At 32.1% G+C, this 19,061-nt stretch overlaps 1 protein-coding gene across 2 annotated transcripts; it reads left to right on the top strand.

Moving 5' to 3' along the window:
- The first annotated feature begins 810 nt into the window (after positions 1 to 810).
- LOC133693856 (homeobox-leucine zipper protein ATHB-6-like) lies at positions 811 to 3,471 on the top strand. Of its 2 annotated transcripts, none has more exons than XM_062115201.1 (3): positions 811 to 1,528; positions 1,817 to 2,193; positions 2,369 to 3,471. In XM_062115201.1, the coding sequence occupies exons 1-3, from the start codon at positions 1,465 to 1,467 to the stop codon at positions 2,912 to 2,914; spliced, it is 987 nt and encodes a 328-aa protein (XP_061971185.1). In that variant the 5' UTR covers positions 811 to 1,464; the 3' UTR covers positions 2,915 to 3,471. The 2 variants fall into 2 exon arrangements, with proteins under 2 accessions (XP_061971185.1, XP_061971184.1); XM_062115200.1 differs by having other exon boundaries at positions 1,814 to 2,193.
- The last annotated feature ends 15,590 nt before the right edge of the window (positions 3,472 to 19,061 follow it).

Below are 19,061 nucleotides of genomic sequence, written 5' to 3'. Positions count from 1 at the left end.
ATTCAAAGAAAATAAAAAAAAAAATACAAGACCATGACAACATAATAAATTCTAAAAATCAAATTGAAAAAAAATAAAGTTCAGTGATCAAATTGAAAAAGATCTGAAATCCAAAGGACTTGGAATGCTTGTCCAATAAACGTTGTTATGAGTAGTAAAAGGTAAGAAAATGAACATTGACAACATAGTAAAAACTTGATCTATTTTGATTTCTTTGTTAAAATACTTTTAAAACATTATATCAGTTTTGCTGAGCAAATGTCCATGATATTTATTTTTTTAATAAATATCGCACCATGTTAGTTTAAAATCACTCTTACAAAAAGTAAAACTGTGGCTAATTAATTAAACTTCTAATATTATATCAAAAGATAAAAGAGAATTACAGAAATTCCATAAAGCGTCCATTAGCTAAAGATATATCCCTTTTCTTCGATCCATAGAAACACCTTAATCTGGAAAGAAGAAGAAGAAGAAAAAGGAAGTGATTTTAGTTAAACCAGCCAGCGAAGTTTTTGAAATAGACGATTAATCGCACCGACCACGCCGTAGTATACGGTTAACACGCTGGCGCAAAACCAGGTATCATCAGCTCAAGCCAAGCCGCACAGCGCTTTCAACCTTCAACGTTCGACTCCTTCCCCTCTCTACCCAGTAAAAAAGATGTAACGCTGTTAAAAAAGACAAAAACCGGTTGTAGCCGGTAGACCAAGAATTTCATTTAGACTGAATTTGGGTTCATTTCATTTGGCCCAAATTAACTGCAAGGGTACCTAACCCGAGTTGGTTTATTTATAGAGAGAAATTTTGTGAGAGGCCAGCTAGGTTCTGAACTGGTTTTCTCTTCCTTCTCTCTCCCGGTTTCTCTCTCTGTCTCTCCCTTTCTTGACGAACACAGTTGGACTATTGTATAGAGAATTCCTTTTTTAGGATTTTGCTTGTTAGTTTGGTTGGTTAATGCTGTAATGGAAGAAAGACAAGAGGTTTCTTAATCGATAACTTCACTTGTTTTGGGCTGCTAGTCTAGCTAGCTTTGCTTGTTGGGTTTTCTTTCTTCTTTCTTCTTTCTTCTTTCTTCTTCTGTTGTTGTTTCTTTGGATGGGTACAGAGGGGGAGGATGGAGTTGTAGTGTTGAAAAGGGAGAAAGATGGGAGAGACAATAGAGGGGTGGAGGGGTACTGTTGTATACAGCTAGACTGTACAAGTTGGTCTAGCTATATACATGAAAGTTCTTACAAGTGAGAAATAAATATATCTTGTGCTTTTCAAGTGCACCTCACTCACTCACTGATCTCGAGTTCTTAAGCAAAAGAGAAATTAAGAAAGATCTTAAAGCTAGAAAGACCTCTAAAAAAAAAACAACAAGAAGAAGAGGACTGACTTCCTTGATCTTAAACAGAGATCTGTGTTTTTTAGGAATAAAGCTTTTTTCCTTTTTGTTCCACCATATCATCATCATCAGTCATGAAGAGATCACTTGGCAGCTCAGATTCCCTTGGTGCTTTGATGTCCATCTGTCCAACTACAGGTTCTTAAATATTACCCCATCAACTTAATTATCATCTTCCTTCCAAAAATTCAGACATGCCCATGAGTCATGCTTTTTATTAGCTTTCTTTTTCATTCTTTCATGGCAATAGCTACTAACCTATCAAAGTTTTGCAGTAACCTTTGAACCCCAATGAACTAGCTTAGTTTTTCTTTTGAGGACTTTTCATGCTTAAAACACTCTTTTTTCAACTTTGTTCTCTCAAGTATAAATATTATTCATATCCACCAATTTTATCTTTGTATTCCTTTGATTGTTTTGTAGAAGAACACAGCCCAAGAAACAGCACCCATGTTTATAGCAGGGAATTCCAGTCCATGTTGAATGGCTTAGATGAAGAAGGTTGTGTGGAAGAATCAGGAGGCCATGTCACCGAGAAGAAAAGGCGATTAAGTGGAGATCAAGTCAAGGCCTTGGAGAAAAACTTTGAGGTCGAAAACAAACTTGAACCTGAGAGAAAAGTTAAGTTAGCCCAAGAACTTGGCTTGCAACCAAGACAAGTAGCTGTTTGGTTCCAAAATCGCCGTGCCCGGTGGAAAACCAAGCAATTGGAGAGAGATTATGGCCTTCTTAAAGCCAGTTATGATTCTCTTAAGCACAATTTCGATGCCATCCAACAGGACAAGGAAGCTCTACTCAAAGAGGTATATATTTTAATTTTCATCATCTTTAATTTTGTTGTTTTTGTGAGTTTAATCTCGAAAGAAATAGTTTATATTTATTAATTCTGAAAACCAAAGGTGCACACAATTATTTTTTAAGAAGCAACAAATTGCAGAATTCTTGGTTAACCCTGGTAATGTTTTGTTCATGTTACAGATAAGGGAACTGAAAGCAAAGCTGAATGAGGAGAACACAGAGAGCAATGTTTCTGTCAAGGAAGAGATAATTTTGGCTGAATCAGAAGACAAAGTCACTGAAGAAGACACGCCACCACTCCTTGATTCTCTTACTGCATCAGCAGAGGCTAAAGAGCTGAATTATGAGAACTTCAACAGCAGCAGCAGTATTAATAATGGACTAGGAGCCTCTCTTTTCCCAGACTTCAAAGATGGGTTATCGGATAGTGACTCGAGTGCAATCTTGAATGAAGACAACAGTCCTAACCCTGCCATTTCTTCATCTGGGATTCTCCAAAGCCAGCTAATGATGTCCCCACCCCCATCCTCATCTCTCAAATTCAACTGCTCCACCTCATCTTCTTCACCATCAACAATGAATTGCTTTCAGTTCTCCAAGACTTATCAAACTCAGTTTGTGAAGTTGGAAGAGCACAATTTCTTTAGCAGTGAAGAGGCTTGCAATTTCTTCTCAGACGAGCAACCTCCAACTCTTCACTGGTACTGTTCTGATCAATGGAATTAGGAAACAAGCAGGAACAAAAACTGAAAATAAGGAAGCAGTCAAGATAGTGGGTGGTATCTCTAGAGAGAAGAGTGAGTTAAGCTATAAGCTCCAAGGATTTTGTAAAATGGAAGTGGAATATCTATGTAGTTTTAATGCTTATTTGGGTCTCCAATGTGCTAAAGGTGAAAAACTGGACAAGAATCAGTCCATGAAGAATACGAGAGGGAAAAGAAACAGAGATGTGATGGGGACTAGAATGGTAAAAAAAAGGGAACCAAGAGAGTAGTCTCAGACATGGGCTTCTGGGGTGAAAGGTGACGCCTCAATTGTATAATTTGTCGCATAAGCTGTGCGGGAAATGATTAGGTCGTAATTGGAAGTCCATCTCTCTACTGTAAGAAGGAAAGGGGGGAAGGTCTTGGAATCCATGGAGAAAAGAGCTCCTCCTGTAATGGAGAGAATAATCATAGCTTCTTGTATTTTTTTTATTTAACTTTTTATCTATATGCTCTTTATCTTCTTCTCTAATTGCAAAATCATAATTAGTGAAATGTAAAGCATCTGTTGATTACTAAGTTGGCTGGCCAAATTCAAGCTGTCTGTTTGTCTCTCGCAAATGGCCAAGATTTGGATAGTTGTATAGCCGCGATTGTCTGGACGGGAGAGCATGCTTTCACCTTCTTCTTTTTTTAGCTTTTCAAATGTTTTTTAAAATAGTTTTTTTTAATTATTAAAAAATTAAAAAATACACTAATTTAATTTTTTTAAAAATAAAATTACTTTTGAAAAACATCTTAAAATAGAATCACTGTCGAACACCTCTTGACTTTCATCACTGACACTTACGTACCAAGAAAGAAAGAAAGTGTGCTTTTTTACAAAATTAATAACCTCCATTGAAAATTTTGTTTACGATTTTGATTTTCAAGCTTTAAACTTTATTGGCTACGGAATTTATTTTTAGATTTTCATCACATTTTATTTTTCAACATGAGAATTCACGTTCACTTGCACTTAGAAAAATTCCAAGATCAATTAATTTGTATGATTAAAATTTACATTTGAACACCAACCTCATTTTGTTTCTCATAAAAAGCTATCACCACAATAGGGATTCTAAAAACCTATCAGAATTTGATTAATAATAATAATTTTTAAGAAAACTAGGCAACTTAATTTGTTCAGGCCGTCAGCACATGGTTTTTGTAAAAACAAAAAATCAAGAATTAATTAAGATTATTATTTTTTATATCGTTGCCCGTTTTGGCTTTATGTTTTGTTTTTAAATCCTGGAAATATAAATATAAAACTTTTTTTTATTTTGGACATTTATTTTAAAATAGTAGAACGACCATTAACGTCACTATTTGTAAACGACCATTAAATAGTAGAAAAAGCTAGAATTGTATCAATGGAGGTAAACGATGAAAACAACAGTGACCTTCTCTCTTACCAGGTACGTAGGAAAAATAAAAGGAAACAGTAGCCTTGAACACAGATCACATATGTAGAGGGAAAAAAAGAAAAAATTAAGTTAGGAACACAAATGCTTCCAGTTCTAGGGAAAATTAAGAAAAGCTTTGTTTAGCCGTGATATTCTTCTTTTAATTATACGTGTGGAATTTAATTTAGTAATATATAGTCATGTCCACACAGTCATTACACGAATTTAATTTATTTTGAGATTTTTCTTGTTCAAATATATACTACTTGAAATTAATTTTATATATTTTAATTTACATCCTTTGAATATTTTTTTTTTCTAGTATTTTAGTAGTTGAACATTATTACACTCTTGGATACGCAATATCCTCTTGTTGGGTTCCATTAAAAAATATGTTAAACATCATGTGAAAATCACTTGAAAATAAACAAAAGTTAAAATAATTGATAAATAAAAAATTAAACAGTAAACAATATTCAAACCAAATGAATGGAAAAATTAATACTTGGAATAAAAATTCTAAAGAGGAGTAGTACATTTGGAGAGAGGAACCAACTCTTTTGAAATTGGATAAGTGGTTACATATTTCTCTATTGATTATATTCTTCAAATTCATGATATTAAATAAAAATATTTTATTTTTTTATTTTCTCAACAATAAAAGAAGCAATCAAGACAGATATTGCAAGATAAAGTTTAGATCTTGTTGTAAAATAGAAAACAGTGCTCGCCTAAAAAGCTCAAGATTTATCCATTAATTTTCAAGATGGAATAATTTCTTCTTCTTCTATTAGTCTTCTGTAAGATTTTCATTCTAATTATTTTTACAAGTGGAACAAATCCTAAAGAAAGTAGGGTCAAATTACATTACCAAGTTATATTGCTCAAAAATCTACCTTCTATAACATCAAGTACTGTAACATCACCTTACATCTATGGATATATAAATATTTTCAAAATATTTATTATATTTCTATTTTATATATTAATGATTTATAAAAATTATTTTTCCTCTATTAATAATATGTAAGAGATTTTCATCTCTTATTAATGCTATCAGAGCAAATAACTCTTCGATCCCTTTACTTCATCAAAACGAAAAGTTCAGGAGTTATAAATACGTACCCGAACTATCCAAGTAAATTTATATTTTTCAAGTATTCATACCTTAACTTTTAAATCATTTATCATATTCAAAACAAGAATAAATATTCTTGCAATTAGAATTTAAAACTCTTTTTTCTATTTATTAAATTTCTCTACTTAAAAGTCATTAACTTTGTTATTGGAAGGTCTCTAAACCCTATTAAAAGAGATTATTTTGTAAATATCAGAATTTCTACTACTAATCATATACTTCCTTGTGAAAAAGAAAATATTGATATGAACATGAAATTAATCACTCTCTAAACACTAATAACCTCATTCTTGATGAATATATATATCGGAGTTTAGAACATCAACATAATTAAACCCTAAAAAAGTCAAATAAAATATCCATGAAAACATAGATCTAAAAACTAATTTGTATTCATCTATAAACACACAAAATATTCAATCTAAAATCAATGTAGGTTGGATATTTATTAAAACAAAGAAATAATATAAAGCACACGAATGTAAAAACTTTTTAGATCTAAAAAAACGAAAGGAGAAAAAAGCTGAGAAAAATGGGCGAGAAGAAAAAAGTATGAAAATCCAGTGGCAGCAGGGAAATGTTCTGGAGACGAGAGTTAAAGTTGAACAGACAGAATACAGCTGAAATGGCCATTTGAGCCACTCTTTTTTAAAAAAAAAAAAAAACGAAATGTGTATATTATTTACAACAGTTACAATGATACGAAGGAATTAAACTCAAAACTTTAAACATATTGCGTTGCATAGAAAATATTATTGAATGTGTTTACGATCTTTCTCTTGTTTTGCAAGAGTGTTATTAGAATAGTTAAACATTCATAATTAAGTTAATTTTATTTCTAATCAGCCATCGTCAACATTTGTAATCGTTCTCCAGTGCCTAAAAGTATCGACGTACACTTCTGAAACTCCATAAATTGAAAAATAAATAAATTATATAAGTCGTGATGAAGCAAATTTGTCCATGTGAAGACATTAAATTTACAGTCCATCAAGGGAGGAGGAATTGATTAGATTGATGTTGTTACACTGCCTGCACCGGTAGAGTTATCCAAGAACTCCCTCGCATGGCACCCATTCAAAGACATGCGGCGATGACACCATCGAAGGGCAGATGTCCGTCCCGGACAAGACTTCTTCCGAGGCTCAGTCAAGAAATGTGCTCTGGAGTTTGGGTGTTGTTTTTTTTAACGTAGTTTAGAAATTCTTTTTGGAAAACTAGCACCGGCTTTAAAGAATTAAAAAAAAAAAAGCATGGTTTGGTCTTTTTAAAAAGGGAAATGCAGTATTTTAAATAAATGGTTAAAAAAGGCAGGCATAAATCCCAAAAAGAAGAGAGAAAAGAGAAAAAAGAAAGAAAAAAAATTAGAGGAGTATAAACTACTAGTATAATTATTTTTTTAAAAAAAAGTAAATTACGAAAGCTCAGAATTCAAAAAAGAAAAAAGAAAAAAGAAGATTTAAGAGAACCTAAAAAGAAGAGTTTACATGATTGGATGCCGAAACATACGTGTCTAATGGGAGCCGCAGCTTTCTGGCGCCACTTAACATCCTACGCTTTTATCATCCCACTTTTGTGCTAAAGTTCGTGAAAATAGCACTCCCCCTTTTCTGGACCACATGATAATATATATATATATATATATATATATATATATATATAACAAACTATCACCTTAGCTGTATTTTTAATTTATCAAACAATAATTAAGAATCCCAAACTAGCTAAATTAAGTTTTATAATTGTATATAAACTCTGTTAAAAAACCATTTTTATTTTTAAAAATTAAAAAATATATATTTTGTTCACCCAATGGGTTTTTGATTAAAAAAATAGTTTTTTTAATAGAATTTGTATAGAAATGGCAAACTTAATTACGATTTTTTCATTGTAGAGAAGAATAATGAAGAATCCTAGTCTAGTTAAACTATTGCCTATTATTTTAAAATTTTTTAAAAATAAAAATAGATTTTTTAATATAAAAATAAAAAAATACTTTTTTTAATATAAAAATAAAGAAATAAAAAATACATTTTCTTAAATAGAATTTGTATACAAAGAGTAAAGACAATATATTTTTTTTTCCTATGTTGACTGCAAAAATGTTGTTTCGATATATTACATTGTTATCATGAAATAATAATTAATATATAATTATTTTTTGCATTCAAATGATTGCTTTATTAAGAATCACGCAACTTATTGAATTGCATTATTTTCAAAATACAATATATTAATTTATATTGTTTTAAATAGTGTAATCTATGTGTTTTATCTTTAGAAAAAACGCAACCCATTAACACAGCTAATTTTAAATTATTTTCTTAATTATGCTAGTTTATAAATAAATAAAAAAACAATTGGCACGTGATACTTTCAAAATAATTCCACTTTTCACATTCTCCTCGTAATTAAGAAAAAACATAATTATTATTATTACTTACACCGATGTGACCTTGGAATTGATGACTGATTAGTGATTTGGTTGTTTTCTTTTTTCTTTTTTCTTTTTTCGCGGTCCGATATCCTGGGACTTATATAGGAAACCTCACGTGGTTTGATTCTCGTTTTGTTTTCCTTTATGTTCTTGGTTTTTAAGGTTTTGAATTTTTAAAATTATTACGCTGAAATTCATTTATGCTTCTGAATTTCATAGAGAGTTTTATCTTTTTTGTAGTGTTTATATATATATATATATATATATATATATAATGATAATGGAGGAACAATCTCACTTATGAGGTGACCATATTTTTTAGAATATTAGAATTTTATTAGTTTTAAAATATATTTTTTATATATTTTCAGATCATTTTAATATACTAATATTAAAAATAATAACATTTTAATGCATCTCCAAACAAAACATTTTGAAAAATAACATTTATTATATTCTCAAATATACTCTTGGCATTAAGTTTACTTATCCAAGTTTGTACATACATGTATATAGGAAACTTAATTATGCTATTTATTTTAGAAAAGAATAATTAAGAATCCTAATCTTGCTAACTTTTTGCTCCTTGATTTTAATTTTATTTTTGCAAAAGAATAAATAGATTCTACCCCTTAATTTACTCACGTAGGGAAATCTCATGTGGCATGGTTGTCGTTCTCTTTTCCTTTTTTTGTTTTGTTTTTAGGGTTGTGAAATTAAATTTTAAAAATAAAAAAGAGTTGGAAGAAATGATGACTTTGGATATAAAAAATATGAAAAAACCTAGCATAGTTAGGGAAAATTTTGAAAAAACAAATTGAAGAAAAGAACAGAGAAAAAAAAAAGATATATACAATGATACCTAACCAGTCCATGCTCCTTGACATTTTGGGTTAAAATCTTAGATATAAATTATCCAGCTTCAAGCTGGTGCACATGAGATGAATTTGGTTTTCGCAGTAGTGTAGATTTTTTTCATAAAAAAAAAATGGTGTATAAATTTTTAAAATTGGATCATAACAAGCACTTTTCTGGCTACGCAGTTAGCATGGAAATTACTCTAAATTTGAAAAAAAAATATGGCTGAAATTTAAGCTTCTGAATTTCATAGATAGTTTTGTCTTTGCTTGAAGTTTTTTTTAATTTAATCCAAGAATGATAATGTAGGAGCAAACTTACTAAACACCAAACCAAGTTTACTAAACAAGTGTGGAAAAGAATATAATATATGTAATTTTCAACTATATATATATATATGAATATATATCCATTGATGGAATATTTGTTTCTACTTTTTTATTTATTAAAAAAAGGCATATAGTAATGAACTCTTCTCTAATTTATCTTTAAAACGATTTCCTCTCCCAACAAAAATAAAAAATGGATATGAAAAATCGATCTTGATATTAGAACCAATTAACGCCCCATCATTAATTACTGGTGATACCAGATGACTCGCTAGGTGTCCCATAAACTCGACCCAATAGCCCCAGCGAGCAAGTCGACCCGAATATACACACAGGAAATGCCCAAGGGTTCGAAGCATCACCAGCAGCGAAGCGAGGATGCGTCGCCTAAGGGCGGAGCAGCCACTGAGAAACAGAAAACGATTTAATCGACCGACTGTTACTCTTTCAGGCGCCTCCCGATGAGAGAACCGATCGATCTATGGAAACCAGGATAGATATCCCACTATACTCTATATACCACCACAGACCACAGAAGCTGGCATCTGCCACCGTTCAGATTCTACCCATTAATGCCTAGGCATGCTTGTTGGATAGGTGATGTCCGTACGTCACCATCATTCAAGTCGCAAGCCACACCCCTTACTGGAATATTGAAGACAGATCTGTCTCCCATAGTTGCACGTAGGGCTGTATGTTGAGATCACAGACAACCCATCATTAGGTACTCTTTCTACATGGACTCATTGGTATGAATATTCTCAAAAGCATCCCACGCAGCGCCAGAAATTCTACGCTTCATGATCATACAGCAGGGATCTAAAACAAGCCACATCATTCTCAGTATCCGTTCGTTATGTGTAAAATATTTTATAGAAAGATAGACACCTGAAAAACTATAAAATACAATAAAAAATATTGTTAAAATAAATTAAAATCATATAGAAACTTGTGAGTTTATTTCGAGAAGAATGTATGGACCAATGTTTTACATAATGATATACGTACAATCATTTATGGAGGGAGTATCATCAACATTTTAAACTTTTAAATTAAAATAATTAAATTAAATTAAATTTATGTGCTATTTTTTTTTAATATCTCAGTAAAAACAAAAGAGAAACAACGAGAAAGAATGCCCCACCATTGTAGTGAATCAAGCTGGTTGCCACGTAAACTCTCCAATCACTTGTCTAAAAAGCAAGTTGTCTTTTACTTTAGTTTGTGATGTAAATATTGTTTTTTGAAATATTTTTGTATTTAAAAATATATATATATATTTTTTAAAAAAATTTTAAAATTTATGTTTGATATCATCTCAGTAAAATAATATATAATTATTAAAAGATAATTTAAAATTAATTTTTTAAAAAAAAAATCATAGAAATCCAATTGAAACACATGAACTGAATTTTGCCTTTGTTTCTTTCTCTTCTTTTGTGCGTACGGTTTGTTGACAGCAAGCGTAAAACTCGCTCTAGTACTCTGTTATCAAGCACAGAGGTTGCACATGCACTGCCTCTTCCCCCCTCTTCCACACACACTACTCAACTTAGCTTTTTGTGATTGTGCGTGTGTACTCTCTGAATCTATTTTTGTACACGTGTACGGTGATGCCCCCCTGAACGGATGTCACATCATGAATTTACCTGCCCAGTTCGAGGCTTCGATGAGGCCATGGCCAGTTACATGCATTCACGGGATATGCTCTGCTCATGCATGCATGGACTTTGTTTTTACCCGGGGGAGATGTAACTATCACAGTAAAAAAAAATTTTAAAAAAAAAAACACTTCATGACCTAAAGGCCCTGAACTACTTGGGATTTGGCATAGCACGAAATTTGATAGTTCTGTCCAGAATTTTTCAATTGAAAAAAACTCTATTTAATTATTATTGGATAAGTTGTTTACGCATTATGTTCATCTTTGCCAAAATAATTTAGAGCCTTAATATGTATAGTATACTTTTCTATCAAAAGGATAAGATATTGATAGGGAGATTAAGTAGCTAAAAACATTAGATGTTAAACTCGATTTGATTTGAAAAGTTAATTATAATATAGTGATTTAAAACTTTATCCCAATCAAATGTGACATCAAATCAATTTTGCAAAATTAAATTTGACTGGCATTGTTAAAACTCAATTAGGTCGAAACTGATTTTGATCAAACTTAACTAAATCAATTATTTGTTTCAAAATAAATTAATATGAAACAAAAAAAATTAAAATTTAATTTTTTAAAAAATATTTTTAAAACGCAAAAAAAACAAACCAGTTCTAAAAAACCAAGGTGTATTATTACATGAATAATTATTATCGGAATAATTTTCAAGGATGTAGAGGTTGTTTTAAAACATATTTAATGAGTTAATAGATTGTAGGGTAAATTGTCGGTGGACACTGAGAGATCAGAGATGGCTAAGATATTATAGCAATGTTTGGAGATAAAACGTAGGAAAAGGAATGACAATAGTTTAAAAGAAACAATGAGTTACAATTTAACCCTCTTGAAGGTGAATTTTAACCTTCTTCATAAAATAAGAGGTACCCTTGTTCTTTTTTTTTATGAGCAAATATTCTTAAATTTCATGAAATACTGTAAATGTTCTGGTCTACTTGGAGTCTCACATGGAGGTGCTGATTAATTATGCTAGCCAGAGCACTATAAAATATTCGCAAGCGGTGCTAGCTAGGATCAAATCAATCAACTGTAGGACGGATAAGCTCGAACCACCCGCCACCATTTACGTATGTTGCCTAGAGACCATCGAAGAGAAGCTACACCTCTCCATCACTACGATAGAAGCAAAAGGCAGTCAGTGAACTTCAAGGCTAATTCTACGTACTGGGTCCAGTGGGCAGAGCCTACACAAGGTGATCCTCAGTAGCTCTGAATTTGGACTTGACTGGTGCACTGAGTTCCACTAGCAGGGACCTTGGATCGACCGCTTACGATAGATGTGTGATGGTTCACTGTGCATCTTGTTGGAAACAGAAGAGAGTCCAATTACTTTTGCTTCCCACGATTCAAGTAACAGGAAAGGTGCTAGACTAGCTAGCTTTACTAGCCATCCAAAAAGGGCCGGTCCCCTACATTTTATCTCCGGTGGGCCCCCTTTAATATATACTTTTCATGCGGGGATTGGTGGAGGCATGTGATGCGGGGCCCTTGATTGCATCAAAACAAAGAGTCATTCTCATCATGGGTCACCATCTCTTGGAAATTAATTTGCTGCAAAGCTGGAGCCCTGAGAGGAGAAGAAATGTGCCATGTTCCCACTCCTTGGAGCCCATTGATTAGTGACAGCTCATCTACTGGGACAACATGTACGCCATGTAAACTACAGCTGATCAGAGAAAAATATCGAACCTAACCCCCCCAGCTCTGCTTCGAACGCCTCCCACTTCAACCGCACCGCCTGGCTCACGCCAGCCCAGCTCTAGGGCACCGTAGCCAAATCATAAATTCCCTTTCTCTTATTCCTTTAATATGATCTGGTTCTTTTCGAGTGATATGGACACCTGTGATTTTCGATGCATAGGTGCAATTGCATGACATTAGAGAGACAGTGGACCCAAGTTTTTTAAAACGGGAATCTCTTTGTTGCTTCTCCTTTTCTCCCTCCAGGTGCTTCACGTTAGCTTATTTTAATCCCGCTCTCTATCCCCACTTTCTCTACTTGATTAACGAAATACATTGCTTTGTTTACTTTTGTAATCTTGCTTATTTGTTTATAATCATAACACTTTCCCACCCTTTAATTTTATTTGGAAATCCCAGGCAGCTTGCACAGAGGGTGGTATGCTCCGCTTTGTTCACACAAAGAATACAATGTTCTGGGCTCCATATAACATTCCAAAAGCAACCTCATCAGTGTTTTTTTTTTTTTTTTTTTTGCCTTTGGTTTGCCTTTTCGTTTTGTTCTTTTTGTGATCTCTTTTAACCCCTTGATGGATTTCAAAGTGCATGAACCACTTACGTAGGTTATGAACCCCAATGATGCATGTTCAAGGTGTTGAACACAAGTATATATTTAGCCAAGCGATCATTCTCATGAGACTTAGGCAGCCATCAATTGATATCTTTGGATTTCGGCGTTGAAATTTCGCAGGGAGATGCCATGTTTGAGAAGAATGAAGCATCGAACATTTGACAAAAAAAAAAAAAAACGCAAAAACAAATTGATTATATATATCTTCACTTCGAAAAGGAACTTCTAGGGGAAGGATTATCTGGCTAAAATATGATGATGGAACATCCAATTTCAAATATCTCACTTTAAATATCATATTATTATAATAACAAATATACGAGACTAAAAATAAGATAACTACCAAATGGACCCCATACTCCACACACATGCCATGGCCTCAGCAACCACAAAGTATCTTTTTCTAAGAAATTATGACAAAAAATATTAAAGAAGAGTCTTTCAATAAAGAAAATGATGATGGTTGTGTGTGTTTGGTGGATTTTTTTTATATAGAAAAAAAGTAGAAAACCAAGGATTTTATGTTGTCATTTGGAGGTGTGTTATGAGCATCTTAAGATATGCTCTAGGTACAAAACTATATATACCTAGGCTGTAACTCCTGGGGTCACCTTTAAGTCCATTAGCTAGCCAGCCACGTCCGAACTGTATGTTCTAGATGATCAAATTATTGTTTACTTTGCACTCGTCAAGATTCAAATAACAGAGAACTCCGGTCCATTTTGTAAACTATATTATAATAAGTATCCTATTTTTAACTTAAATAATAGATTAGCCTGGAAGATTTAGAATTTTGTTAAAATATTTTGATAAGCAGAGAGCATCATATAAGAAGCCTTGTTTGAGACTCTGATTGCGACCCTATACACCGTCGTCTAAACCAATCGCATACGATGGTTCAAGAACCATTCAAAATACAGTGGTTGAATTTAAAGAAAATAAAATAAATATTCAAATTAAGAGTAGTTGCTTGGGCAGCCTATTTTTCATCGTTGAAATTAAAGAAGTTTTTCAAATAAAATATGCAGCGATGAAACGTTACAGGTGACTGGCAGAGATCTAAGTTCTCTTATCAACCACTCCCTTGGTCGATCGTGCCATGTTCTTTGGGGGTGGGAAGCTTGCCTTACTCTTAATTTATAGCTTAAAAGACATTAATGGAGGCTTTTTAACATTATTATTCAACGTTTCGTGATTGCTAATTGTTTTACTTACTAACTAAAAATGCGATTCCTTGAGTATTTGAGATAGGCAATATTAGTTGAGCTTAATCATGAATTCTGAATGACGCTAAAAAAAATGGTTAATAGAATAATCACACCATCAAAACAAGGGCAGGGAGCTCGTGTTAATTGAAAAGACAAAAACGGAAGATGGATCGGACGGTCAGTTTTTAGCCTGAGTGGCGTGGAAGACAATAAAGTGTGGCGGAGACAGTAACTTGGGGCCTGCTTGATTAGATTTGGAAAGTTCAATAAGACGGCGCCGTTCAGGACAAGCCAACGAGAGTGACTGACACCGTGGAATGGTTTTTCTCTTCCAGGGTCAATATCTTTGACCTACTGCAATTCTTTGTGTGGGTCCTACAGGTGATGACTTGGAAGCCATATTCGAACCAATCTTTCTTGGACACATCCCCAAGTGGTTCTGAGTAGCTGTAAGTAATTGTTATGCCAATCACAATCGTCCGACATCATAAATATATACACATCTTATAAATAAATAAAAAATTAAATAGTTATATAAAATTTGGTCAATGATGTCAATCCCTGGATAAATTAATAACGTTATTTTTTTTTAGAATATCAATTATTTTCCCAAAGAAAAATTAAAGTCAGTGCTTGGAACATCACAATCCAGACCACGCCCTCTTCTTCCCTGCAAGAAAGCAAGATGAATGATCAAGTCATAAATGTTTGGCTTCTAATATGAAATTTGTTCATGTGAATAACCCTGGCCATGTTTATGATTCATATGTATGTGTGGTGTGTTCGGAACTATACAATCACAATCACACACACACACACACACACACACACACACACACACACATAAATGAAGAGGGAGAAGCAAAACTAGCTGCCAGAAAACAGCCCAAAAAGGGTACATGAGGTGAAATTATGAACACAGATGTATGCGGGTTACAAGAGTCTAAAGGATTTGAACATGTAAATAAGGATTATATCATGCAAAAAGTCTACTAAACTCATTTATTCAATATGAGTGATCTATTTAAGGAGTTGAGACAAACCACGTCAAAATTATAATTCAATATGGATTCTATTCAGCTTCAAATCTGTTTTTTGTTTGTATTTTCATCTGCGTCGTCCTGTTTAAAAAATAAAGAAGCTATATTTACAAAGCTACAGTCACCAATCCATAACAGTATAATATGAACATTGTGAAACTGTCGAAGTTGTCGAGTCTTGAATGAATAGAAGCACTCACGCGGGAAATAAATCCGACGAGAACTGGCCACCGAGAAAACACAAACATCAAGCCTCTACAAGGTGATATGATATATATTCAGCTGCACTTAGATGAAAAATATTTCAACAATTATCCAAATTAACATATAAACAACTATGACCTGCATATATGAAAGATGAAGGCTAGATAGCTTTTAACTCCAGAGTAGAGTGATTTATCTGTCATCTTTTTCACAGTTACCCCAAAAAAAAAATACAAACGCTGCATTTTAGTGAAGTTACCGAGAAAGACACCTCCAGCCGGACTGCTGAGAACTATCAATACATATCTCACGGGTCTTATCACAGGCTTGTATTAATATGATATGGGTTGATAAAGTGTACTTCGCCTGATAGATTGTCCACTAGCTAACTTACTCGTGCATGCAAGGGCCTGGATCATACGTACCATCCTGTTGTATTCGCTGGGAGATACATGGACATATGTATAGACCACCCAGGGAAGGGTCTGAGCGGGTATTTTCTTAATCATTTTGATTCCATTAATAATGAAGATTCAGAGTATTACATCTTATTCAATCAAAGAGAGATTGTTTTTTATTTTGAACTTTGAATACGAGTTTGAAATTGATGGCGGGCTGTTCATTTTGGAGAAGGGAAAGGAGATGATAATGGGTTTGGATGAATTCTAGTGGTTGGAATCAAGCTTTTTTGTACTCTATTGCTATTATTTTTCTTTATTTCAAGTTCTTCAAGCAAGTCCTTGTCACCCCAGCCAGCAGCCAGTAATTAGCTGATGCTTGTTCTAAAGAAAAGAGTAGATGAATCAAAATCAACGAAGTAAGAGGTTAATTAGGAGTTTGGTTCAGAGGGCCTTGAGGTCAATTAGCCTTAACGCTTCTAGAAGGATGCATGGGTTGTGTGCGTGAGTGGACCATGGCTCCATTCGAGCTCAAGTGTATATTGCGATCCTTATTTTTTTTTTACTTAATTTATCGTTTGTGGAGCTTAACCAGATAGCTATTGCGGGTGGGGTCACTGGTTTTGTATTATTATTAAACCATCATTGTCCACGTAGTACTTCTGATTAGTACAATTCAACTGTTGCTGATGTTTCATGTACTACCTCTGTAAAGTTATTAATATTTCTTTACCCGTTTCATACATACCCAAGTTAGATTATTAATTTGCGCTCAGCCTTGAAAGTAAAGAAATATTTAAATATTGATAATAATTTAATTTTTTCAGTGAAAAATAAATAAATTATGTAGAGATTGATTTGCTGTGGCTAGTTGATTTTATAGTTTCTAAAGTAACTCATATAATTTATAAAAACATAGTTTAACACAGAAAAAATTTCAAGAAAAATTAATTTTATATGAAATTGTGACATGGTTTAAGAGACCATAATAACCCTATAGAAAATAAATCAAAATAAATTATAAAATTTAATTTTCAATCAATTAAATATTAAAAGATAAAATTAAAAATAATAATTAAAAAAGAACATAAAATAGCAAACTGAGCTAGTCTGTCAAACTAGCTACTCAAGTTATAAGATCGAGATAACCATGTAGAAAATAAATTAAAATAAATTAAAAATTTTAATTCATAATCAATCCAATATATATTAAAGGATGAGATTAAAAAAAAACATACAAAATAATATAAATCAATCTACCAAACCCAGGATAACGTCTTGAAAAAAAGACCTGATTTATTTTGTAAATTTTGTTTATATCTTATATTTGGACGGGCAAGACGTGCATGAATAGCTTGTAGGATTGGCAAATGTTTTTTTTTTTTAGAGTTAAATAGATTTGGCAAAATAAGTAAAAACTCTCCACCTTAGCAAGGCAATATAATTTCTTCGTATTATTCAAGCAGATATTAATTAGATTATTGGAACTTGCTAGCAGTTTGAATTAATTTTTTTATATAAAAAATATTAAAATTATATAGGAATTGATTTAATGTGACTTTGTCACCTTAACAGATCTAAAAATAATCTGAATGACTGATAAAAATATAGTTTGACTCAAAATAAATATTTAAGATGAGATTTTTCAATAAACATTGAGACAACAACATATTAAATCTATTTGAGTCAACTTATCAATTTGCATACCAAGTCATAAGATCACAATAACCTCACAAAAATCAATTTAAAACAAATTACGAAACTCAGTTTCTAATAAAATCATATTGAATGAGAAAACTGAAAAAAAAAATCAACTAAAAAAGACCTAAAAACTAACTCGGTCAAATTGGATTAACCTGTCAAACCCGCAACCCGGATCATAAGACCGGAATAACCCAATAAAAAAAATTAAAACAAATTATGAAACTCAATCCCCATTCAACCCAGTGTTGAAAGATGAAATAAAAAAAATAATTAAAAAAAGACATAAAAAACAACTTAAGACAACCAGGGTTAACCCACCAAATTTGTGACCCGAGTTATGATATGGAGATAACCTTATAGAAAACAGGCCGAAACAAAATCACAGTGCTTAATTCTCAATCAACTCAATGTTGTGTGATGATTGATACAATAAAACTCCATTCTCCTTTAATTATTATTTTTTTGTTAATGTGATGATTTAGATGTTATTTGAGTCATTTCATGTATATATAAAAATATAAAGTTTCTACCTTAACTTAAATTTAAATACGACGGTTGATTTTGCTAGATTCGTTCTTTCATTAATATATTGATTACTATCAAGTTTCTTCCTATACAAAATTATCTTATTTATAAGAATTATGAATCAAGGACTACGGTATTTTTTTTACTTCTTAATTAAAAGAAATTTGGGTTAATATCTACAATTCATTAAGTCAATCCAAATATATTATTTTTATTAAAAATAATATTTTAATTTTAAAAAATTATTTTATTTTTAATTTCATCACATCAAACTAATTTCAAATCAACCCATAACATTATCTTGATTTTAATCAGGTTAATAGTAAAACCATTTCAAAATTAAGATTTAACCCAAATTAGCTTTAAATCTTTGATTTATCATGTTAATTTTTGGGGTTGAATTTAATGAATTTGTTTTAAAGCTTTTAATTTATTGTAAATATAGTAATTATTTATGCTAAAACATTCTTCACGATAAGATCCTACATAAAATATATCTTATAAAACTGTGACACATTTCACTGGCTGCATTTGTGGTCCAGACACTAATGCAGGCCGGCCTTTCACTTCTTCATTCTAGAATCTTGATATCATGGTTTTTCTTTTTCTTTTTTCTTTTTTCTTTTTTCTTTTTTCTTTTTTTTTCCCTTCTCCTTTAAACAATAGCAAACTTTCGTTCAAATTTGAAATACTGGCCGGAAATATATGCTCTCTCACACACACATAGAGGCTCCAAATTTAAAGGATGTAAGAAATAAATATTTATTGAATTATGAAATCAAGGATATTTGAAATAAAATGCGTGCAAGAAGTTATTTGCATTTTATAAAATCTAAAGCCAACCAAAAGTTTACTTTGCAAGCAGGTGGTGGAATATGCATTTAA

This window comes from Populus nigra, chromosome 5 (genome assembly GCF_951802175.1).
Source record: "Populus nigra chromosome 5, ddPopNigr1.1, whole genome shotgun sequence".
Lineage (NCBI taxonomy): Eukaryota > Viridiplantae > Streptophyta > Magnoliopsida > Malpighiales > Salicaceae > Populus > Populus nigra.
The sequence above is the reverse complement of the archived record's forward strand: the minus strand, read 5'-3'. Positions and strand labels throughout refer to the sequence as shown.

Excerpts from the sequence above, each read along its gene's own strand:
- LOC133693856 (XM_062115200.1), top strand. The coding sequence starts at position 1,465 with ATGAAGAGATCACTTGGCAGCTCAGATTCCCTTGGTGCTTTGATGTCC. Across the intron at positions 1,529-1,813 it reads GTCCATCTGTCCAACTACAG|AAGAACACAGCCCAAGAAAC; the intron begins GTTCTTAAATAT and ends ATTGTTTTGTAG. Across the intron at positions 2,194-2,368 it reads AGGAAGCTCTACTCAAAGAG|ATAAGGGAACTGAAAGCAAA; the intron begins GTATATATTTTA and ends TTCATGTTACAG.